General features: G+C 35.2%; 1 protein-coding gene across 4 annotated transcripts in view; it reads right to left on the bottom strand.

Annotated features, from left to right (window-relative positions):
- The window catches only part of ascc3 (activating signal cointegrator 1 complex subunit 3), a 375,545-nt gene extending 353,322 nt beyond the window's left edge, over positions 1-22,223 (bottom strand). Inside the window, exons 1-5 of one of the 4 annotated variants that reach the window (XM_088625716.1) lie at positions 22,097-22,223; positions 21,038-21,188; positions 19,299-19,449; positions 12,271-12,848; positions 3,073-3,193 (exon numbers count right to left, since the gene is read on the bottom strand). In XM_088625716.1, coding sequence (XP_088481842.1) covers positions 3,073-3,193; positions 12,271-12,848; positions 19,299-19,449; positions 21,038-21,127 — 940 coding nt within the window. In that variant the 5' untranslated portion in view covers positions 21,128-21,188; positions 22,097-22,223. The other 3 variants (XM_088625717.1, XM_088625718.1, XM_088625720.1) reach the window with 3 other exon arrangements.
- Between the last annotated feature and the right edge of the window lie 584 nt (positions 22,224-22,807).

Genomic DNA, 22,807 nt, shown 5'->3' with positions numbered 1-22,807 from the left:
CATATTTAAGAGCTGAATCTTTTGTTTGTATGCAACATGCAAAACACGCTGCAGGATTTGCAATGCTTTTAAATTTAGCATTAGGTGGGAGTAATGAATGTAACCATCTCTGTTCAAATTCACTGGCTCTTCTCTGCATACTTGACTGACAGTAAGTGCATTTTCTCAACTCCAACTACAACAAAGTAATAGGAGCAGCATTCACTTTCTAGATGGCTTGTCTTTTCCTTATGTTAAAACCCCAGCCAATAGTACCATCTTCTTTTGATAATTTTTCAGGCTCATTGAATGTATCTGCATCAACAAGTCTGCATTGGGAGTGCCCACAGTTAAACTGTAAATCGAAATTTGGAAAGGTCAAAATTTGCGGTCTGACATGGATTTTTCCATGAGAACATTTTTAAAAAAAATTATTTTAGAACATGGAGCCAGCAAGTATACAAAAACATTTCTAATAAGAATGAAATCATTCACCACTGGCAGTCATAGCAAAATAACATCTTTCTTAAATGACAGCAACCAAATGCGATTATCTTTATATTTATCAATCATGGACAATCAGATTGCAATTCAGGTTGCACTGCAACAGTAACATTACGTTCCCATTTTGGATTTTTTTTAAAAACTTTAACCACTGATATTTGAACACCTTTGACATTTTAAGCGGTAGAGAATAATGCAACACAAAAAATATTTTTTTTACATCCTTTGTAGAAATATACAGGTATGGGTCTTTTCACTGTTTTGCTCACATGTGAAGTTAAATCTTCAATTAGATAATTTCCAAGTAGGAAAAAATAAAAAAGGCCTTCATCAGGGGAACTCTAGCTGCAATAAAACTAGCCACCAAGTGACAAAAAAGTCTTGTAATCAACACCAAGCTATGGAACTTCCACATATTTTGTTTCCTAATTGCCCAAATGTTAAAACTTAATATCTTTATTCCACACGTTACTATTACTATTATTTCTATTAAAGCTGTAACAGGGAATGAACATGTGCTAATGGCATCTTCCTGGACCTTTTAGAATGAGTTGCAAATTTCAATAGGTTTTCTATTGGTGAAATAATGAAGAATTGAACTGAACCTAATAGACCAGGTTTTGTTAATGGTCTTTCAACATATTGAACCATTTGACAATAATGTAGAAAACAAGTACGAGACAGAACTTTCAAACAGCTGATGTTGCTGTGAGACAGAGTCTAGTCCTCAACAATAAATTTAATTTATTCTTGTTTTGTACTACAAGCAGTAACATACCAAGCATCAAAATAAATTTAACACATAGAACTGCAACAAATTTGCATTGACATGAGATTGGTACTTTCACTAAGCTTATTACAATTTGTCATCATCAGGGGTGCTCAACAGGGGACTAATGTGAATTTCACCACTTTTAACAGTACCAACAGAGGCCATGCAAGCAGTACATCTGCAGTGCATGCCTTGTACCAACTTATAAATTCTGACTTTTGGGATTCAGTACCCTTCTTCTCTGGAGCCTCAGTAAGCATGGGCCTGTTTACTGGTCTCTGAGCCCTAAGGTCTAGGTATAGGTCTACTGCTCTAGGTGATACTTGTAATCCTAACTGACTCCACATTCAATGAATATCAAAACTGGTGAACAGGAAAAAAACTGTTATATTCTCAACTTGAAAGAAAGCCATTGTACATGTGAAGACAGGCGGCGCCCTGCTGGACTGCCGCCATATAAATGTGAGCCAGCAGAAAGGGCAGCAATTAAGGTTCCAGGACTAGACTAATTTAGCATTGTGTCGTCGGGCTGCCATGAATCCCTCAAAGCTGAGTTTTGTAGCAACTAGGAGCTCTTGACCAGACCACAACCAATCAGATTTGGACCACCCCATCAATCGATCTGTTGCAGACAATTTCTCATTCTATACATCTGTGCCACACTCACTGCCCTTTAACAGGGTGACCTCCACAAAATCTTGATTTATCACAAAAGCAAATCTGGCGCCCATTCTGGTGTCTCCCCCTGAGATGTTGCTCACACCACCTCATTCACCATCACGTTGATAAACAGTGTTGAGCACTGCACCTCAGACCTGCTCATATTTACTTTTTGTTCTGCTTCTCACAACTGAACTGCCAATACGGGATTTGCTGAGACATGGTTTTTCTGATGCAGTAGAACTGGCTGGGCAACTTCAATCACAAAGACAAAGCATGATGATGAGTCAAACCTTGGTGATCACGAGGTGACCTGATCTTGGTTTTGTGATTTTGATTGATCTCAAAAGTCAGCCATCAATGTTCAATCATTTTAAATGACAACATCTGAACATTCATTTTTTCCGAAAATGATACATGAATAAATAGTGCCAAGTACTTTGATGTGCCATATATGTATGTACATAACACCTAGTTCTTATTCATGGGAGATTCATTCATTAAATGTCCGCAGATAAAAAAAAAAACATTTGTACTGGGATAAAGCTCTCCTATACCACAAATACAGTATATACACCATGTGTATACCCAACAGATTGCGCAAAATCATCAGAAATATGTCAAACAAAAAAAGAACATGGCATAAAAATGAATATAGTAATGCACAGTTTTCCGTTATAAAAAGGAATATTATGAAAAACAGCATGAAGCACATTCCAACGTAAATGAGCACAGCAATATTCTGGAATAAGTGCTGAAGCGGATGAGACGCAATGTGTAACAGATCTAAAATGCACAGTCTGAGAAGTTTCAGGCTTCTGAGAATTTCCTAGAAGTTTCAAGAACACTTCCCAGGCCAGGGTTGTCCTGACACTTCGACTAAAGACAACCACTGACGGAGAAATCATAATCCAGAGGAAGAGGTGTGTATATAGCTTTAAGAATGTGAAAAAGTAAATCAATATAGGTTGAAAAGATGATCATGAGTCCTCGTGAAACAAAACTCACCTGCAATACTTGTATCAATAAATGTGTGGGAGAAAACATGAATTTGTTCATAAAATTAAGACAATCACCTTCTAATACTTGCACTTTTTTTTTTAAAGAGCACGTGATCTTTTCAATGGATGAATGCTGATGTTTGTCATGCTGCTTACCTTGAAGGTAGTTGCACTTCATGTCAGGTGGTACAGCAAGAAAGGATCCCACAATACTAGACCTGCACTGCAGCAGCTTCTCAATTAGTTCAAACCCGTCAGGTCCCAGCAGCTCAAACAGCTGAAAAATAGGGTACATTGCAGGCTTAACTTCCCGATTCAAGTGTCAGAGCCTTAATACACAGATTATTGAGCTTTGACAGCTTTTGCTTTTCTAAGAGCCTACATGGTCTATTCAGAATTTGAAAACACACTAATTAAAGTCAGAGAAAGACTGCAGTCATCAAGGACAATCTTTATGGAGATGCACAATGAAGTTAGTCATCATTACAATAACAAGATATGCTGCAACACTAGAAATAACACTTAGTAACAGTTTAAAATACTCAGAACATTGCTGACTGTTGATCAAATAAATTCAGACTTTCCAGGCACAATTATGCTTTTTTCATGAAAGACATTTTGCTAAACATTTACATATTGTACAGTATAGATGTTCCCTTGGGTAGTTTTAATTAAGTAACATGGAATTCATTTATTTATCAGCCTGTTAAATTCAAAATGCATTGCAAAGTAAGTCAGGGTCTATCATTTTCTATACAAATGGGTTGGATTAAAGGCAAATCTTTAATTGTCATTTGATTTTTTTTTTCAGATTAAATCTCATTAAGCCAAAATCATCATACCACTGGCTCATTTAATTCTCAATGCATAAAATATTATTCTGACACAATACAGATCATATATGCAGCACACCAACTGTAATCAGCATTTTTCATAAGCTAACTGCAGCAAAATCCTTCATGTGTTGAATTGTGTCATTTTGGGAGGCAAAAAGACTTTGCTCTTTGGCATTTCCTGTCCTCAAAGATTTTAACAAGCAGTGCATCTGAATAGTCGATGAAAATACATACACACTTCCATTGCAGACTTGCTTTGATGTCAACAGGTTATAGTTTTGAATCTTTGCATGTTTCATAAAGAGCTATTTGTTATTTTTCTCTGTTCTGCTTTTCTGTTCATTCTGTCCTGTTATTTTCACAAAAATGAATTATTGTACCACAATAAGCTTTTTTGTTAAGGCCATTTTTAATTAAACTTTTTAAGGTGCTTTTCAGCGGACTTTATTACAAGATTAAAAATGTTTAGGAATGGTTGTTTTTATTTAACAGTTTGCAAGGCTTTTAGGATATAATAGTTGCCAGTGGGGAACAAAGAAAAATCCAAAAATGTACAATACAAAGGTTATCATACTATTTTCAATTACCAATATAAAACACACAATAAAATGGGTGTATCAGCATTTACAAGCTTAGATACAGTGCTTTTGTATGCAAGTTATTCTCATATCTGCAGTATATAAGGAACTCAGTTCATAAACCCAAGTGGGAAGGGAAAGAAAAGAGAACTGTTTCTATTTCTTTATCTTATGTGTACAGATTTCCTTCACATACCTTTCTAGAAAGTTTGCCTAAAAGCTCTTATTGGTTTAAAAAAAAAGGACAGATTAATTACAAATATGTAGGATTAATAAAGATGTTTGTGAGTGGAGACAGCACCCCTGAGAAATGCTTAAATGAACTAAACCAGGGACAACTAATGACATTCAATTCTGTTTTTACTGTCAGAGACCTAGTGGTCTCTTTTCATTTACCATACCTGTTTACCATATACTTCATATACTGTACACTCTGCAACAAACAAAGTTTAAAGTCCTTAAGGAATATTTAAACACCATGTGTTTATTATTATTTTTGTGTGATGGTGTTATGATACATGGATAAAAACTGTGGGCCTTCCATAGAAGAAATGCCATCTACAGAGTATTACAAATTAATATTTTAATATGTATTCTTTGCAGTTAGCTATAAGTGCCTAAAATAAAGAGAATATTAATAGCACCCTATGGGTAAATTCCAGAATGATTAAATAACAGTTTATAAATTATAGTCCTGTAATGTGCATCTGTTAACATTATTAAATTACCTTTTCAGTCCCAGTGGGGTAAATGAAGAATAATGGTGGAAATGTGATTATGCTTCAAATGTCATCTTTCCTAAATATCATCCAATATGTACAGTATATAATGCATTTTCCAAGTTTAATGGTAAGAAATAAAATACAAGTTCAAAGTTTATTGTTGACTTTCTAGTCCCAGATTCTAAGATAGTGTAGTATGCTCTATAAAAAGGGCATCTTAAATCTGAAGATGTCAGTAGCAAAGGTTTGCTACCAAATGTCAAGTACGTGGAAAACATTAAAGCAGAATGTATTAAGATACTGAAACTCTTATACTTTTGGTAGGTGAAATCAGCTACTGTTAAAAACCTTCATCAATAAACATTGTTCTTTAACACAGAAATTCTATTTGGTACAAACCTGATACTGTGAATGAATATTAGCATTGAGATTTCTCCACAAACTGCACCTATGACAAAAATACTACTTAACCTTCCTCTGAACCATAATTTTCTCAAACGAGTTTAATATCCTCAAGTTCAGTCAGGTTTAATGATGGTTGTGTTTGAAATCAACTGCATTAACACTGTGATTAAATATAATACAATCTACTTTTTTAATTAAATTAATACTGCAAAACACAAACTGGTCTTCTTTAGTACTGCATGACTTTTGATTTAACATTATATTATTAATATGTAACTGCTAAGTTAGATTTCATTACTTTAAAGAGAAAAATCTTGAGCTTTTCAAGAAATAATTATGAACAACCATCCAATAATAACTGTGAAATTGTTACTGTATCAGTCTCATAAACACACGCACCACGTAATTCTCAATCCAATAATGGTGCCCCAGCCCCTATTTGATGAGGGTGAAATAGATTCACCACAGGACATGTAAAAACACTTCCTGCAAATTTCAACTTCAGTAACAAAACTACCATTGAGTTCACTGAAACTTTTTTTAGTTTTTTATTACTTCAACAGGAGATTTTTGAGCATGGTAATACGGGCCTTGTAATTATGCTATCAAACAAATAGTAAGTCATGAATGTGTTTAATATTTTAATGATTTATGGCATGCTTTAATCAAATTTGAGCCACAACACACAATGAGTTTGATATTCATCTTGCTCTGAAGTGTAAACCATTAACATCTAACTGAAAATTTTTGCTCGCTTTGACCCCCTAGAATCAGATACATCTGTGGTATCAGTTTTCTTCAGCACTTGTAGGTGCTGAGGATCGGGCATTCAGAGGTATTTCCCGAGATGGAAGTCTAAATTCAGGGTCTGACCATGGAAATACTATACTCACACTCATCCCTCACAAAATAAGTGTTAAATAAATATATTACACCTTGTATTTTACACAGTACGTGAGTTTAAGATACATTTTCTTAAACAAATTGATCACAAAACGTACATTTCTGTCAATTGAGTTTTTTAATTTGCATGTGAAATGTAGACCCCGTGACATATTCTGCATAGCTTTTTGATATGGTAAATTACAATTTAATTTTAGATTAATGGGTATCAAATAAAAAAACACCTAAAATATGCATTAATATAACATATTCATACCTTTTCTATGTGAGAGCTGAACGAAGAAATATAGGGGCTTGGAGCTGTAAATTAATTGATCATGGCTTTAACTTTATTAGATTGTTTACCTCTTCTAAACTCATAAAAAGAGGGTGGAATGTTACAAAAAGATAGCTTGAGTAATAATTAACAGGCTGTAGTTATATCATTTAATTTCACTTAAAAAATCTGATGGTAAAAACTAGACTGGTCCAGAACAGACACTCAAATGTCAATCGACATCTATACACCTGCAGCCTCTTCACACTTTTTTGTATACAGTGTACAGTATGCCTTCAAACAGATTTCTTGATGATCCAGACTGTCAATTAACACATAAAAAGAAAGCTTGTCAGTCCAGTCATTTGTGCTTGCTCCATAGTTTAGATGAACCATATTAATTTGTGAAGATGTAAAGAAAACAAGAATTCAGGTCAAGTGACAACACGTAACAGTGCCCATTTTGAAACACTAATCCACAAGCTCCAAAAGTCTTTAACTTCTACTGTTTTTATTCATGTAACATCAGAATCTGTAAGCATTTTCATCAAACACCTAATACACAATTGGAAAGACATATGAGTTTTAAGTATGCCATATAAATGAATTGTTTTATTTAGCAGACATCTCTATTTTATAAAAGGAATGCAGTGACTCAATGATTGTTTAGAGCCTTGAAGGCGGACAGAAATTAACAATGAAAACTAAGAACCACACATCTGACCTCTGAGCTTGATCCTGATAGATCTCAGATTGTAATCAAGGGCACAGCGAGTATTTCGACAGAAGATCTCCACACTTAATTAAGTTCCACCAAAAGCCATTTACAGGGACAAGGACAAAGACTTCTTCCTCCTGGACCAGAATATCTCAAACTAATGCCTCAGTCTGGCAACACATTGCACAGAGCCATTTAGACAAGACATTAAATGTGCCTTTGACTATGTAAATAAGTATTAAAATACCAACTTAATGGTTAATAAAATCCATCATCCATCAACCTTAATTTCATCTATCTTACAGTATCGTCAGATGATGTCTGCTTTGCATCTTTTCCTGTTATGGTATTCAATTACTTTCCACGGTCTATCTGGTCTGTAGATCCTGGTACAGAATTACAGCTGCATTTCACCCCAGTGACTGCAGTTCACCGTTTGACTTTGATTTAGCTCAGGACGTACAGTATAGCAACACTCTTTGAGAATCTTTAATTGTGACAGAAAAGAACATAAATATACGTTCTTTTGTCATTGTATAATCTTAATCTTTTGTTTACAATCTAACACGTAGAAAATGGGCTGGACTAATCTGAAAGCATTCCATCCAAAGGAAGGAATATCCATTACTTCTGATCACAACTCAATAATTAGATTTTTCCTTCAGTTTGAGAATTTTTACAACTAAATTTCCCAGGAAGGGCTGACAGACCAAAGGTTCAAAGTGAAAATAATACAAGATACAGTAGTGTTACAAATAGGATATTAAGAAAATAGAGAATTGATTAAATAGATTGAATGGATTAATCAATAATTAAAATTAATTAATGATCAAAATAGTAAAGATAATCAAACAATATACCCAAGCTTGGTATAATTAGAGGCACTTGAGCTCTTGGTCTCTGGTGCAGCTTTGGTGAAAAGAGTAATAAATCAGGCACACTGGGTCAAACGAGTATTTATTAATGACAATAATACTCACTAAAAAAACAACACAAAATGTGCAAACACGGTGTCCTGGAGGCCTACATCCTGACCAATCACAAAACCCAGACTGCTAACAAGTATTCATTTCCTATAGAACACCTACAGAGGCCAACAAGAGAGATAAACCTGCCTTCTAAACTTAATGGCCTCAATTTCTCTCTATAAAGCTGGATGCTACAAAGTGAATAAGAAACCTATCTTCCTATTCTAAAAATGCATTTACTAACCCAGAGAGACCATTTTTAACCTAGGGATTCTCTACAGAGGAAGTCAGAGTAAACAAAAGACTTCTTAGCAAGGTTCAAATACTTAACTAGAATCTGATCTTTAAGGAAGACATGAACAAGGACCTCTCGCCTGGCACACACCTTGGCTTCTGCTTGTGTCTTTCTCTCCATCCCGTGTCCTTCCTTCACAGTCTGTCTTTTTATGCTGTTTTTTCTAGACTGCTGATTACTCTTAATGATTTACCAAAAGCTTAATTAACCAAGGTAAACCAGACGATCAATCGATGTGTCACAGACCCAGTGCAACTTGGTAAACATTTCAGTTCCTTTCTTGCTCTGCAGCTCCAGAGAACAGCAGATGTTGACCACTGTCTATACATGTTTAAGACGCCTCAATAACCACTTCCAAAAACTGTAACAATACCAAAATCAATACGTTTTGAGAAATGTTTAATTATGACCTTAACTTTATATTGGCTAAGCTGCAAATACACCAAATAATACTAAACAAAATAATCAAATTATATAGGTTATAATGCAACCAGATGAACATAAAGACAGGCACATTTTAGTTAATTTACATACAGGTGCATATTAATAAACCAAAAGATTTGAGCATTATTACAAGACAAAAGTCTTACATTTTGGTAAAACATGCTAATACTTATAATAACCAGTAAGATAGCACACTTTAACACATTTGAGTGTTGTGAATGGAATTAAATTTAGCTAAATCAGCTTTTTTAACTTTAGACTAGTCTGCTTCTGGTGTAAAATGATTATGGAATGCAATAAATGCCATATTTGAGTGCTACATGATTTGTTTTACAAAAACCTCATTATAGCTACTTTCAGCATGAAAAAATACCTCATGTGGATTTCAACTATAGAAATGATCACTTACTATTATAGGAAACGTCAAAATTATGTTTTGCACTAACAACTGGTAAGTATTTCAGTAACAAATATGAATTTAAAAACAGTCTTGCTCTATGCTGCATTTCTTAAACCACAGAGTAGAAAAACCAGTCAGTTTTTTTTATAAATTATATTAATTAAGTGGTAAAGCAGCCTTGGTTTTAGCCATGTTAAATTGGGCCTAAGTGAAACACATACCTGTAAATAATGGATATATGTTTGCATGATTGCCATTAATCTGATTCTCCTGTACTAGAACTTGGCAGTTCTTATTGGTATTTTTTTATCTTAACAAGAAGAAAGGACCACATATATTTGTTTCAGGTCTTTTGCAATTCTAATGAGCAAACCATTTTCCTACCTGACTTTCTGCCACATATATTATGCGATTCAATGTCTGGACACTGAAAAGCTATGCAATTGTACTTTTCATCTGAACATGTTTTGAAAAAAATAATATATTTTCCATGATTCTTAAAGACCATGAATCGAATAAACTAAAATTACCATGACAAGCTCATCAAGAAGTAGGGTTAATTCTTTCCAAGTTTTGGCAATGATATGCTTAAATCAATATCTTTCCTACCTGATTCTTCCAATGACATGACATACAAAATGTATGTAAACAGCTGATTTTTAATCTAAGAATATAACTGTTAGAACTTTTCTTCTGAGCCCACATCAATTTATTATTTTATTACATTTACCTAACGCAGCCGCAAGCACATGCCAAGTGAGGACTGCGTTATTAACTTATTTTAAAAATTCTTAGTTCCAAGCACAGCTCTGTTATGACAATATTAGATTTGCAGAAATGCCTGATTTTTTTTCCCCCACCGTTAAATTCTGCCAAACGTCAAGGGGTTCAGCCTGACAGTTTGCACTACAGCCGCAAACTTCTGGGTTCACTTCTGAACACCGCCCGCGTGTAATTTGTAAGTTCTCAGCAGGTTCAGAGAGGTTATTGATAGGCTTCCCACTTCCCACCTTAAAGACTTGTAGATTAGGTCTGACCACTTATTCCAGATTGCACCCTAGAGTTTATTCCCTGTTCCCACATATGGTTTGTATACACCATGCATCCAGCAGTAGAGGAAGAAAACAGCTCCCACGACAGCTTTCAAACTCAGGGGGCCAGGGGAAAAGTTTCAGGAAAAATCAAGAATTTATCAAGCTTAATTTTGTTTAATGCACCAAGATCTCTACTAAAGAGCTCTGTATTCCAAGGGTGTTTGGTCTCCCTACATATCAACAGTGTTAACAGATATGCAGAGCAATTACTGCTTGATCCCAAGATCCAAACATCCCTGGCACTTAAACCCACTATCCCTGAATCCTCTGAGTAAAGACTATAAGCAGCATGAGTCACTGAAGCCAAAAATAATCTGGAGAAAGACAAGTGTAAAAAAAATATATATATTATTTGCACAAATCTTGCAGTGGTTGTCAAAATACAGGAGCAGCAAGAGCCAGTTAGAAGCACGTGGGCAATGCAATCTGAACATACCTACTTTTCCATTTCATGCAGACATGTCCTTTCAAGGACTTTACATTGTGATTCAGCTTCAGTTTCGACAAGACCTCTACCATTGCATTTCTATAAAATAATACAATATACACTGCTCGCTCAAAGGTCAGGGTTACAGCATATTGGTAAAGCAGTGACAGTTAGCGTTCAGTAATGCATTTCTTTAAGTCACACACAACAGAGAGCAGAGACAGACAAAGGTTTTAAAGCAGTATAACTGCAGACACCATCTGCCTTTTTTCCTCGAATTAAACTACCACTTAAACCAACGTTTATGGATAATCATTAAAAAACTGTTTTATTTTAGTGATAACAACTGACTAAGGTCAGGAACCTTAGAGCCTAATGGATTTTTTGGGGTCTTGAACAGACATTCAGGGAAACAGATTTGGGGTTTCCACTGTCTTGCCATTAGATCCATGTTATGTTTCACAGCTACTTAAGCCAATACAAATTGCTAAATACTTTATTTCTCAATATTTAGATGTAATTACTTTGATTAAATATACAGACAGGCATTAAATGTAATTCAATTCTTTTGTAGATAGAGTGTATAAAAGGAGCCAGCAACTTAAAAAACCTGAAATGGATAAAACTAGTCTTTGACTCCCTACAGTTAAATCATCAGCTATCATTAATTTTCTAAACTATACAAAATACACAAGGTCAAGACTGATCACATGTGACCCAGGAGGAAGATTTAATCCATCTTCCTAGTGTGAATTAAAACTTCCAGGTTCTTTAAAGCAACAAAGAACTTAATATTAATAAGATTTGTTTGTTGAAAGTGTGTAAATTATTCAGATAGAGCTTTTAATTTTGAAGGTTTCATTACACAGATAGGGAATAAAATGTAGAAAAGCAAATATTTTAGGTTTTTTTACATTTCCAGGAAATATTTGTGATAGGTAACTGTTCATGAGTAAGAATATTTGGAGAAACTATAGTAAAAATCTGAAGTAAATCTTATGTTTATTACGATTCTGCTCCACATGAAACAGCTCTTACAGCAAATTTACAACAGTTTTGATTTGAAAACTTTGAAAACAAAAGTAACCAACAGTCCACGATATGCTATTCAACAAAATGTGATTCAAATACAGTTCCTTGTTATGTTGTTTCAGTATTTTTTTTTAGTCAATTAAAAATGTATAGATTTTCTACAAATTAAATGTAAGACTAGAAAAGAAATTGCAGAAACACTGACAATAAAATGGACTTCTTACAACATGATATTTTAAATACTAAAAAGTAACACTTAAATCCTTGTAAACGTACCTCATTTTGAAGTTCATCATCAGTCTTCTCTGATGCCAGCATCTCAAACAAGGTGGTACAAACGTCTTCAGCACTGGATGATCCCATACTTCCATGTAACAAATACTTCTCGACCTCTCGATGTAAAAAAGAGCTGTCTATGTTTTGAGTGAATTCGACACTTGCATTCTCAACAGTGCCATTTCTCAAGTTTTCTTGCTGATTGTTTAGAAATTTGTCATAGTTTAAACTAAATTCCTTTGAAAGCTTTTCATCGTCATTTTTTATTGGCAAATATTCTAAGTAATCTAATGTATAGGTGTCAAACGAAAACATAATATTTTTTCCAAAGGGAACGTGGTCCTTAAAATGGCTTGAGCTGTGAACTTTGATAAATGTTTCTATCTGCGTCTCATCAAAGAGAGACACAACTCTGTTCACTGCAGCACAGGCAGCATCAACAGACGAAGAAGGGAAGGGTCCAAACATCTGTCTGATGGCTTTAGTCTCCTCATGGCCAACTTGGTCCTTATTGCAAAACAATTTGAAGATGAAAACTGCAGCACTTTCAATCACTTCCTGTCCAAACTCACTCCCAACTGTGAAAAAGAAAAAAAAAATGTTTAGAACATTTTTGCAAAACAGTTTACAATGCAACATTCGCAGGGATCAGATTCGGGTCCATCAGAGCTTCATTCAATGAAGAGATAGGTATAGGATAGTTTTTGCTTAAATAATTGCAATAGTTTAATTTTACATGAAAACTGCTGGTGGATTTATTTAGTACAACAACGTGTTTAAATATCAAGGGATGTTTTAAAGCACAAAAGATTTTATATTTCAAGTGAGAGTTATTTCTGAAAGTCAGTGAAACTATTCATAAGGCTGGTGATTGCTCTACCACAATCATAAGTATCATTACAGTGCAGTCAATGCCAGATGAGTGGACCATCACATTCCTGGCTTAGTCACAGCTTTGCCTCAGGTGAATAAGATATATGTAGCATGTATGCTACTTACTAATAATAGCCTATTTGAGAATATGGACAAATTTTAACTGTGTAGAGATCCACTTGCGATGACAGGATTAATATTTCTTTAGCCTGTCAAATATCCAACTATTTCTAACTGCTTTATCCAATACAGGATAACAGAAGAGTAGGAGCCTATACCATCAAGCAACAGGCATAAGGCAGGATACACCAGCCCATCACAGGGCACATAACGACTCAAACAAACACATAGTCACACTAGAGACAATTTTCCCAGAAGTCAATTAAGATGCCTTTGGACTGTGGGGAAAAAAACAGAGCCCAGAAGAAACCCATATAAACACAGGGAGCGCATACAAATACCAAGCAGATAGCAACCCAGTAGTTGAACCCAAGTCCCCAATGCTGTGAGGCACAATACTGCACCAGGGTGCCTATCAGATATTCCAGGGGAAAATAAATTGTTTAGATTTAAGATATCACTTCAATAGAAAAAGCTAAGCTAAGGAACTTAAAAAGAAAGACCCTTAAAAAAAAATATTTTGCAAACACGAGGTTTGAAAAAAGGAAAAATAAATGTGGAAAGTCATAAATCACTGGCAAGTTACTCATATTGGTTGTTTTTTTAAGTTCTTTTATTTTATTTTTGCAATATCTATCGTACCTTACTTTGTGCTATCCCTTAAGAAAAAACCAAAGAAACATATCATACAAGATATTATATTTCTCTCTCATTTATTTTAGTATTCCATTGTATATATGACTGTTGTGGCATGGAGGCTAGTGTAAAAGAAGAAAACCAATAATATAGTTAATATAATAAAGTTGAGAAGTGGTGAAGGGTTAAAACATTAAGTTAGATGGCACATACTTTAACACCTTTCCAAACAGGATGCCCTCCTTAATCCAAATGCTTCTAATTCAGTCCTTCTATTGGGGTCTCTCATTTTCCTTTGTAAATGTATTAATTATTCTTAATACTCACTTTGATCTTGCTTCGCAGATTGAAAAAGCAGTATTACTTAGTTCATATCATTCCTTTCTTACAAAAATGTGTAGCAAATTATGCCTCTATTACTCTTTTACTTGACTGAATTGGTCTGGCTAGACTTAACCAGCAGTGGGCTAACTTTATAGTCATTTAAAATAATACAGTATGTCCTAAAATGCATGTTAGTGCAATTTCAAGTGCATTACAAACTGAAGCTGTTTAATGTAAAATGGAGACAGTATTTCAGACTTTTTAATTACTTTAAATCCTTTTCATCGGTTCTTTTTTGTCTTTAGTCCTCCAGTTACTTTTGCAGTTTTTCTTTAATTGGGCAATTATCCTTGCTGCTCGTTATTCTTTTTTTTTGGAGGGGGGTCAAATTTGCAGAAAAATAAATGAGAAGGTATTACATTTGTGCAAAAACAACTCTTTATGGTTCTGTTCATCATCTAAACCTAATGAGCAAAGCAAAGGCTTTGATGACCTGCAGCAAAAGAGGAAATCTTTGTGTTAAAAAGTCGATCTTTTCTAAAGTCAATGTTTGAAGGAACAGAGTGATGCAGGATACGTTCTTTTACATTAGCCATTTTAAGTAGTTGATGTTCACCTAAATGGGAATTGTTTAATCTCTAAGAAATTATACCTACCGCTATACCTGCAGCTCAAATGATCCTTTGATTTATAATATGATTAGAGGGGTTCTGCTCAAGCCCAGGACTGTGGTACTCCATGGGTTTTATAAAAGTTGGTCCAGTTAAAACAAAATTTAAAATTCTTTTTTGCATTCCATGTAAGGATGGAGTATACCCTACTTCAGTAAAAGTATCTAATATAAATACAAAAATCAATAAGAATATGATATCTGAATAACTTCAAACTGTTTTGCACTTGTATTTACACATTGCCCTAATGCACTGATTTTTTAACTTTGTGTTCACATTACATTCCTTTTGAAACACCTTCTTTCATATGTGGTCAATCTTAATCCAAACCTTGTGTTAACCAAACCTAAAGTAGATGAATGCCTGCTCCTGTCCCAGCTGACATCCCCACCAAACTAATTTATGATTATTACTGAATGCTTTCAAGAGACAGCAAAGGATCATAGTATCCAGTCATACATTAACAAGAAAGGTTATCTTAGATCACACTTAGCAGTCTTGTCAGTTAAGCTTTATGCCAGGGCAGGATGATGCTGGTGCAGTGGTTAGCATTGCTGAGTTTGTATTTTCTCCTTGTTCACATGGGTTTCCTCCGGGTACTCTGGTTACAAAAACATACTGAGAAGCTAACTGACTTTTGGGGAAAATCTGCCCTAGTTGTCAGTGTGTGCCCTGCGAATGACTAGCGTCCCATCTGGGGTGTACCCTGCCTTGCGCCCGTTGCTTGCCGGAATATGCTCTAGCTCCCCCGAGACTCATCACTCATCAGCAGAAGGAATACAGAATGGAAACTGAGAAACATACAACAAGATTTTTGTTACCCTCTGTTCGCCAAAGTTGCAGTATCCTGCATTAAATAAAACCTAGGCAATTCGGTGTCAAGAAAAGGAGAAATGAATGTTAGATTTTATAATCAGAATGATATATATATATAAATGTTAGAGTAAATGTTTTTAAGAATGAATGGGATTGTTTTTTGTAGTAGTTTAGTGAGTCTATGGGTCTACCCTCCCGCTGTAATACCAGGGAAGATGTGATACAAGATCTGCAAAAAAAAGTTGTAATGTGACAGCACAGCAAGGGTGACAGGGGAGCATCCCTTCCAATGTTTAGAGTTGGAATTACAACCTGTTCATCAGCAATGCTGCATAAGAATGACTGTACAAAAGTCACGTCCACTTATCAGAGGCTGGGCCAAAATCAAAGATTCCAGAGCAGTGCTTCTCTACTCTGGTCCTGTTAGACAACTGTCTCTTCTGGTTCTTGCTGTAGACAAGTTCTTAATCGAAAGTAAATTGATTTCAAGTTTCTATTGTAATGTGTTTTTAAGTCTTCTCTCAGCTCGTAAAAACGCGTATTGGGTTTGTAATTGGTATCAGCCCTCCATCAATTCTTGAGTTTCAGCATTTCCCTTATTCAGGTGTTAGCTGAAATACAATCAAATGGACTTAAGCAGGAGGAAAAACAAACACTCATTATGGGAGTGTGTGATACATTATCATTCCCACCACTTCTCATTGATCGCCTATTTAAAAAGTCTTTCTTAGTCAGAAATAAGGGAACAAATTCTTAATTAGCAAGTTGTGGACAGACTGCACATAGTTATACAGTACATGTTGAAGTTGTTGGAAATAATGTACTTTCACTAAAGAATCTTTAAAATCAAGGACTTAGTGCAGAAAAAAATCGAAATATGTAAGCAGATCAATTAGCTGATGTGTGGTGAGCATTCTGGCGCACTATGGCTGCCGTCGCATCATCCAGGTGGATGCTTCACATTGGTGGTGGTGGAGGGGAGTCCCCATTTCCTGTAAAGCGCTTTGAGTGGAGTGTCCAGAAAAGCTCTTCATAAGTGTAAGCAATTATTATTATTATTATTATTATTATTATTATAACTAAAGGCATCAATTAGCTCCATTGCTTAAGGGCCCAGATGGAACAAAAGCCAGCAGATACAGTGATCTCTCAGGACCATTATTATGATGATTATGATCACAGTATAATATTATAAGAATTTTAAAGTGACACATTATTACATTTTTAACTCATTTTGCTTCATGTTGCCTTCTTCCCTATTTCATCAGGGATGTGAATAAATCCGGAGGAGACTATAGGTCAGTAGCTTGTACATTCAAAGACTTTAACTTCAAGATGTGGATTGTTCTGTATCTTATTATTTTTTTATCCTTATCAAATACATAAAACATAAATATGCAGAAAAGCTCCACTTTATCAATATTCCAAGCATCTTCATCCACATAATTCCTTCTTTAAAAGGAAGGGGATTTAAATTTAAATTAGATGAAGTTAAGTGTCTTCACTATTTTAGCCTGATTCAGGATTGCCAGCTATTTTCTTTTCATTGACCCTCAATCTGGAATCAGCAAGTCAGCTCTGCTTATTAAGCACCAAAGAAAAGCAGCACTCATCATCTGAAACAAGCAGCCGCATGCCATCCACTTCATCATACTGCAAGTGCACTGCAACTTCATTCAGACCTAAAGCACTGCACAGATGCCTCTCAGTGAAAGCACTGCAAGCTCACAGGCACCAGCAAGAACCAGAGACCACAGTCTGCTGTGCAGTAAGCTGAAGAAAACCCTGCCAGCCCTAGTGGTGTTCTGCATTTTTTGCAATGTCCTGTGGGAAATCCCAGTAACACTGGGTAATGAAGCAGACAAGATTCCAAATAACAATCTCTGGGGTGCAAAGCCCATTTGCACAAGACATTGTTGCCGTGAAATTCAAAGCGGGGCAGCTGACAGTTGAACTTCCAGAATGGCTTGATACTAATATACCGTACATTGTCTGACTGAAATAAGCTGATTGCATGGCAAGAACCAAAAAGCACTAACCCAAACAAAAAACATTCTGAAACAAGAGTGTGTCCCCAGACGTGCTTGGACATCTGACATTTTATGAATGCCCTTTCAAACCATTATGTTATTTTTGTATGTTTCTGGTTGCAGCTGAAACTAAATCATGCATTTGCTGAAAACAGAAACTGAAAGAGGTGAAAGAACCCTGAAATGCGCTACCGTTTGCCTGGATATCACATATTATACTTGAGTCTCATGTTGTTGTAATCCACATCCCACTGGTTTCCTTTTTCACACTAAACTAGAAATTCTGCTCTCTTCAACAGAAAGCCTTACCCCCCAGCCAGAAGGCTTTGATACATCTTTCTGCTTGAAGTACTAATCTCTCACCAGAAACACATTTAGAATTAAATAAGAATTCTAGGATGAAAACAAGTAAAAACAATTGTGTACTTTTGTGTACTATCTGTGACTTAAGAAGAATCATGACTACAAGGTTATTCCAAGCAATTTTTGGTTTGTTTCTATAGTACCACCTTTGTGAATGTTAAACAATATTTTGTTTGCAATATGCAATTAAAAAGGTTTAACGTTAACAAATTTGAGAAACATTGCTCTTTTTGTATGAAAAACATCCTTAACTAAAGAGGCATTTTCAGAAGTAAACAAACAACCTGAGACTCTGATAGGTCACCCTAGACACATAATTCGTACCCATACAAACAGGTTAAGGACAGATGAAGTCAGAAAATGACTTCCTGAACACACATGCCACACACACAAATAGTAGGTTCACAGGAACTGAGAAACTCTGCAATACAGAGCACAGCTGGCCATAGCTAGAAACTTCAGAAACTTTACAGTTGACTTAATAGGATGAACGTTTAGTTCAAAAGCGGCCAAACAACAACAACAACACAAACCTTAACACCAAAAAACAGTGGGGCTTATGCATTTGTCAGGATAGGAAGGGAAAATGAATGGAGAAAAGTACAGAAAAGTAATTGATTAAAACCTGCTCCTCTCTGCAAGAAAACTGAAACTGTAACAAAAGTTTACATTTCAGCATGACATCAACCCAAAGCACACATCCAGAGCTACACTGGAGTGGCTAAGGAACAAAAAGGTTAATGTCCTTGAGTTGCCCAGTCAGAGACCAGATTGAAATCCAAAGGCCCTTCCTTCAAGTGTTACTCCAAGGAGGCAGAGACTTCCCCAATTATGATATTTCTGTTTTGTAGTTTTAAATATAAATGTTTGGTTTTTGTGAATGAGGGAAAAAAAATCTTCATTTAAGTCCATGAAACTCTGAGTCTATGACAAAACTAAATGTGAAAAACAATCCGGAGGTATAAACTTTCTAGAGGCCATGTACTCACATATTTAAAAGAATAACTTTTTAATTTGTTATTCTTCAAGCAACACTAGGAATTACAGCACTTCAGAGAATGCAACCTGAGACTACACATCAAAAAGAAAGGCTTTATGCATTATTACTGACACTAACTCTTCTTAAACCTTGTGTCCTTGTAAAGCTCACCATTTTTCTTCAGTGTTCCAAAAGGAAGTTACGAGAAAAAATTACCTATCTGTCGTGCTGTCTGAAGCACAACTTTCAGATTTTCACTGGCCGCCTGTTGGTCTCTCTTCTCTAAATGCTGGCTGATGAACTGAGCAATCATTTTCCACGTGACGCCTTCTTTGGAGAAAGTTTCCTGTCTTTTCAGCCTTTTGGACTAAAAAAGAGCAGACAATATTATAATACTTAATCCATGTTTAAAAAGTTAAAAGTTAAAAAGAAACCAAAAGAAAATAAATGAATAATAAAATGTCCAAGAAGACGCACTTGCATATGAACAGTGTGCACAAATATCAATGTCTGCATTTTAATTGATTATAAAAACATTTAAAAATATGAATAAAGAAATGATTAAATAAATCAAAAACCAATAAACAAGTATCTGGTAGTTTGGCACTTGATAAAAGGCCAGAGGTTAGGTAAGAAGCCAACTTCCAAAGGAAGTGTTGAAGGAAAACTGGCACTTTTACTGTTGGGAAATAATTACTTTAAAAAATGTGGTACATTTGCATGTAGCCAAAAACATAGTTCTTTTTCATAATACTAACATAAGTGATCAATACAAAATTGATCTGGGTCGACAGCTTAGCCTCTGTTTTGTCTTAATACACAATAAATCATCTGAATGTACTTCTGTTTGGAGTTTTCCCCACTGAAGGGAAAGTAGTCAAGTATTTTAACTAAAACATGTATGGAGTCTCTTCTAAAAGATTTAACTCATTAAATGTACATAATATCTTTGACCCCCTTGAGAAAAAAACTGTAGTCATACTAATCCATAACTTCCAGTGGAATGCCACACAACATCAACTGTTCCAAAACAAAATGTTCAGTCATAAAGAATAAAATGCAAAAGTAAACACTTCTTTATTAAGTAAGGCTGTCATTCTTTGAACTTCATTCCTTCATACCTTTGACCAGTATGACTAACACTAGTGATTTAACAGCAAGTAAGAGATACGAGATAAGATCACTTTATTAGCCATATACAATTTCATGCATTAGGAATTTGTCTTTTCGCATACCCCAGCTTGCTCTCCATGAGACACACAGGCACACAGTCAGGGAGAGAGAAGCTTGGGGTCAGACCACAGGGTCAGCCATTTATACTGTCCCCCTGGAGCAGCTGGGGTTAAGGGCCTTGCTCAAAATCCCAACAGAGTGGGATTTCTCTGCCAACCGCGGGATTTGAACCGGCAACCTTCCAACCACAGGCACAGATCCTTAGCCTGACCTTATGAATTAGTGATTTGTGACACTAATTCAGTGGTGACTTAGTAATAGGGCCATTTAAAACATTATGTTCTTGCAAAACTGCCACTAAAAGTACTGCAGTATAATGTAAGGGTTTAATATATTATTAGTTGTAGAATTTATTAGTTTACAAAACCAAAACTGAGGACAAATTAAAAAATAAAAAGCATCCACAAGATGAATGTGTTTAACTGTAGAAATTACTGTTTCATCCTTGGAACAAAGTTATTTAAATTTCAATGCAAATGGGTATGATGAAGACAGCATCAGCGATACCCATGTTTCAAGAATACTAACAAGAAATAAAAACCAGTTCTAAAATATTTCTGATTTCCAGAAATCCAGTTACTTCAGTAATGTTATTAGAGGAAAGTGTGATAAAATCTCAATTTATGAGCAACACTCAGCTTTAGTAAATATTGTCTAAAAAGTCACAATATTAACTAATTTTTTTGTGATTCACCAAATGTTTCACTTCAGAAAGCACTCACCTTTAAATCACTGGGTTCTCCTGTGTAATCATCTTGCCTGCTGACATTTGAGAAGGAGCGCAGAGCTCCAGTAAGACGAGGTTGAGCCATTGATCCCTGACTCAATGATCCATAGGACGCCAAATGAGTTTCTGCCACAATCTACAAAAAACTGGAAGAGGAAGAAGAGATGGTTAATAGTTTCACCGTTAAACACAGCAGTATTCCCACATTAAAATTACATTTGGCAATTCAAATTATTCCCCACAACTACAAAAAAAGATGTAATTGTTTAAAAGGGGGAGTAGCAAAGGTTTAGGACAAACACGCATTAAATACATCAGAAACTACTACTTATATATCAAATTAAAAATAAGAGAAAAATATTTTAAAATAATGTGAAAATAAATAACGAAAAGAGACAAACGTTCTTATACGAAGTTAGCGATGTCACAGAAAACTAGGAAAATATTTACAGCATTAACAAGTCACGAGAGGAATCTGACTCCATTTACTTCACAGGACACAGAAAATTGGACTGATATTATCTTAAATGTCAAGTCTCCAATTTGCACTAGTTTTTCACCACAATGCTTAAGCTGGCGCCAATATATATACATATTATAAAACACACTTGATCTTGATTGCTTTCTCTTGTATATTAAATATGATATCACACACGAATGTTAATGGTTTCGATATTCTTTCAACCAAACAGGGATGAGTTTCGTTGAAGTGACAGAAATGTTTAGTTATAAATGTGCCTAGCAATTATTTTTCAGAAAGAAGGCCTCAATCTAACAACTTCATAGATATCTTTACAAAAAGAAAATGTGGCATACTTCGTGAAAACACAAATGCGTACTAGCTTTAACATATATTCAGTGATTCAGTTGTCGTCAATACCGGTTGTAGAAAAGAAAAAAGTTGGGGATTTACACAACCGCCATCTGTTTAGACTATATGGTATGGTCATTCCACTCACTATACATTACATACAAGGCTTACACATGAATAAAAACAAAAATTAAAAAGAATTTAACATATGGAATCTGTACAGCCCGATATAATGAAACTCACTCAACCCACGAGATGCTGTTAAACTTGCAGAAGTGTACAGTTGGTCATTCTCAACAGAGGCTGCGCGACTCTCGTGAGGCTACCTGGGAATTGTATTTTTGTACTCCTTTGATGTCTATGACATGACGAAAACAGGCCACCAGTAGAGAACTACAATACCCAGGTTTATATCGCTAGGAAGTAATTTGTGAATTTTAGCAAAGCCGACAAGGCAAAAATAGTAGATACTGGAAAGTGCTTGTATTGTGATAGCCTTAATAAAATGTTCTGTTTGAAAATCCGCGAACGGTTTTGAAATATGATCAACGGTTCTCTGTATATGAAAACGGAGATTTTAGAAATTAGCTATATTATTCTCTCTGACAGCGGTTACTGAATTTAAAAATGGTGAAAATTTTGCACGAAGAAGCGAGTTGTAGGCGTGCTTAGGTAAATGGTATTAAAGCGTGCGAAACCACGTGTTGTAATGTCATTTCAGAATTACTAGTATATAAATCATTCGTTATGTGTATTTGTATAGCATTTATCGAATCGCATTAATGTTTGTTAATAATTTCAACTATTTAGTAGTTAATATGATAGTTCAGTAGCAACCCGTAGTGCCTACTCTGCCTTTTAACCATGCAGAAGAATCAGACCGGTGGCATCTAATTTTCGTTAAAGCTTAAAGGTATCCTGTTGTGGATTGTAAATGGTTTAAGCTACAGAAGC

Source organism: Lepisosteus platostomus, chromosome 3 (assembly GCF_059453375.1).
Source record: "Lepisosteus platostomus isolate fLepPlt1 chromosome 3, fLepPlt1.hap1, whole genome shotgun sequence".
NCBI classification, from domain to species: domain Eukaryota; kingdom Metazoa; phylum Chordata; class Actinopteri; order Semionotiformes; family Lepisosteidae; genus Lepisosteus; species Lepisosteus platostomus.
Note: the sequence above shows the minus strand (reverse complement) of the source record. Positions and strands in the feature narration are given on the sequence as shown.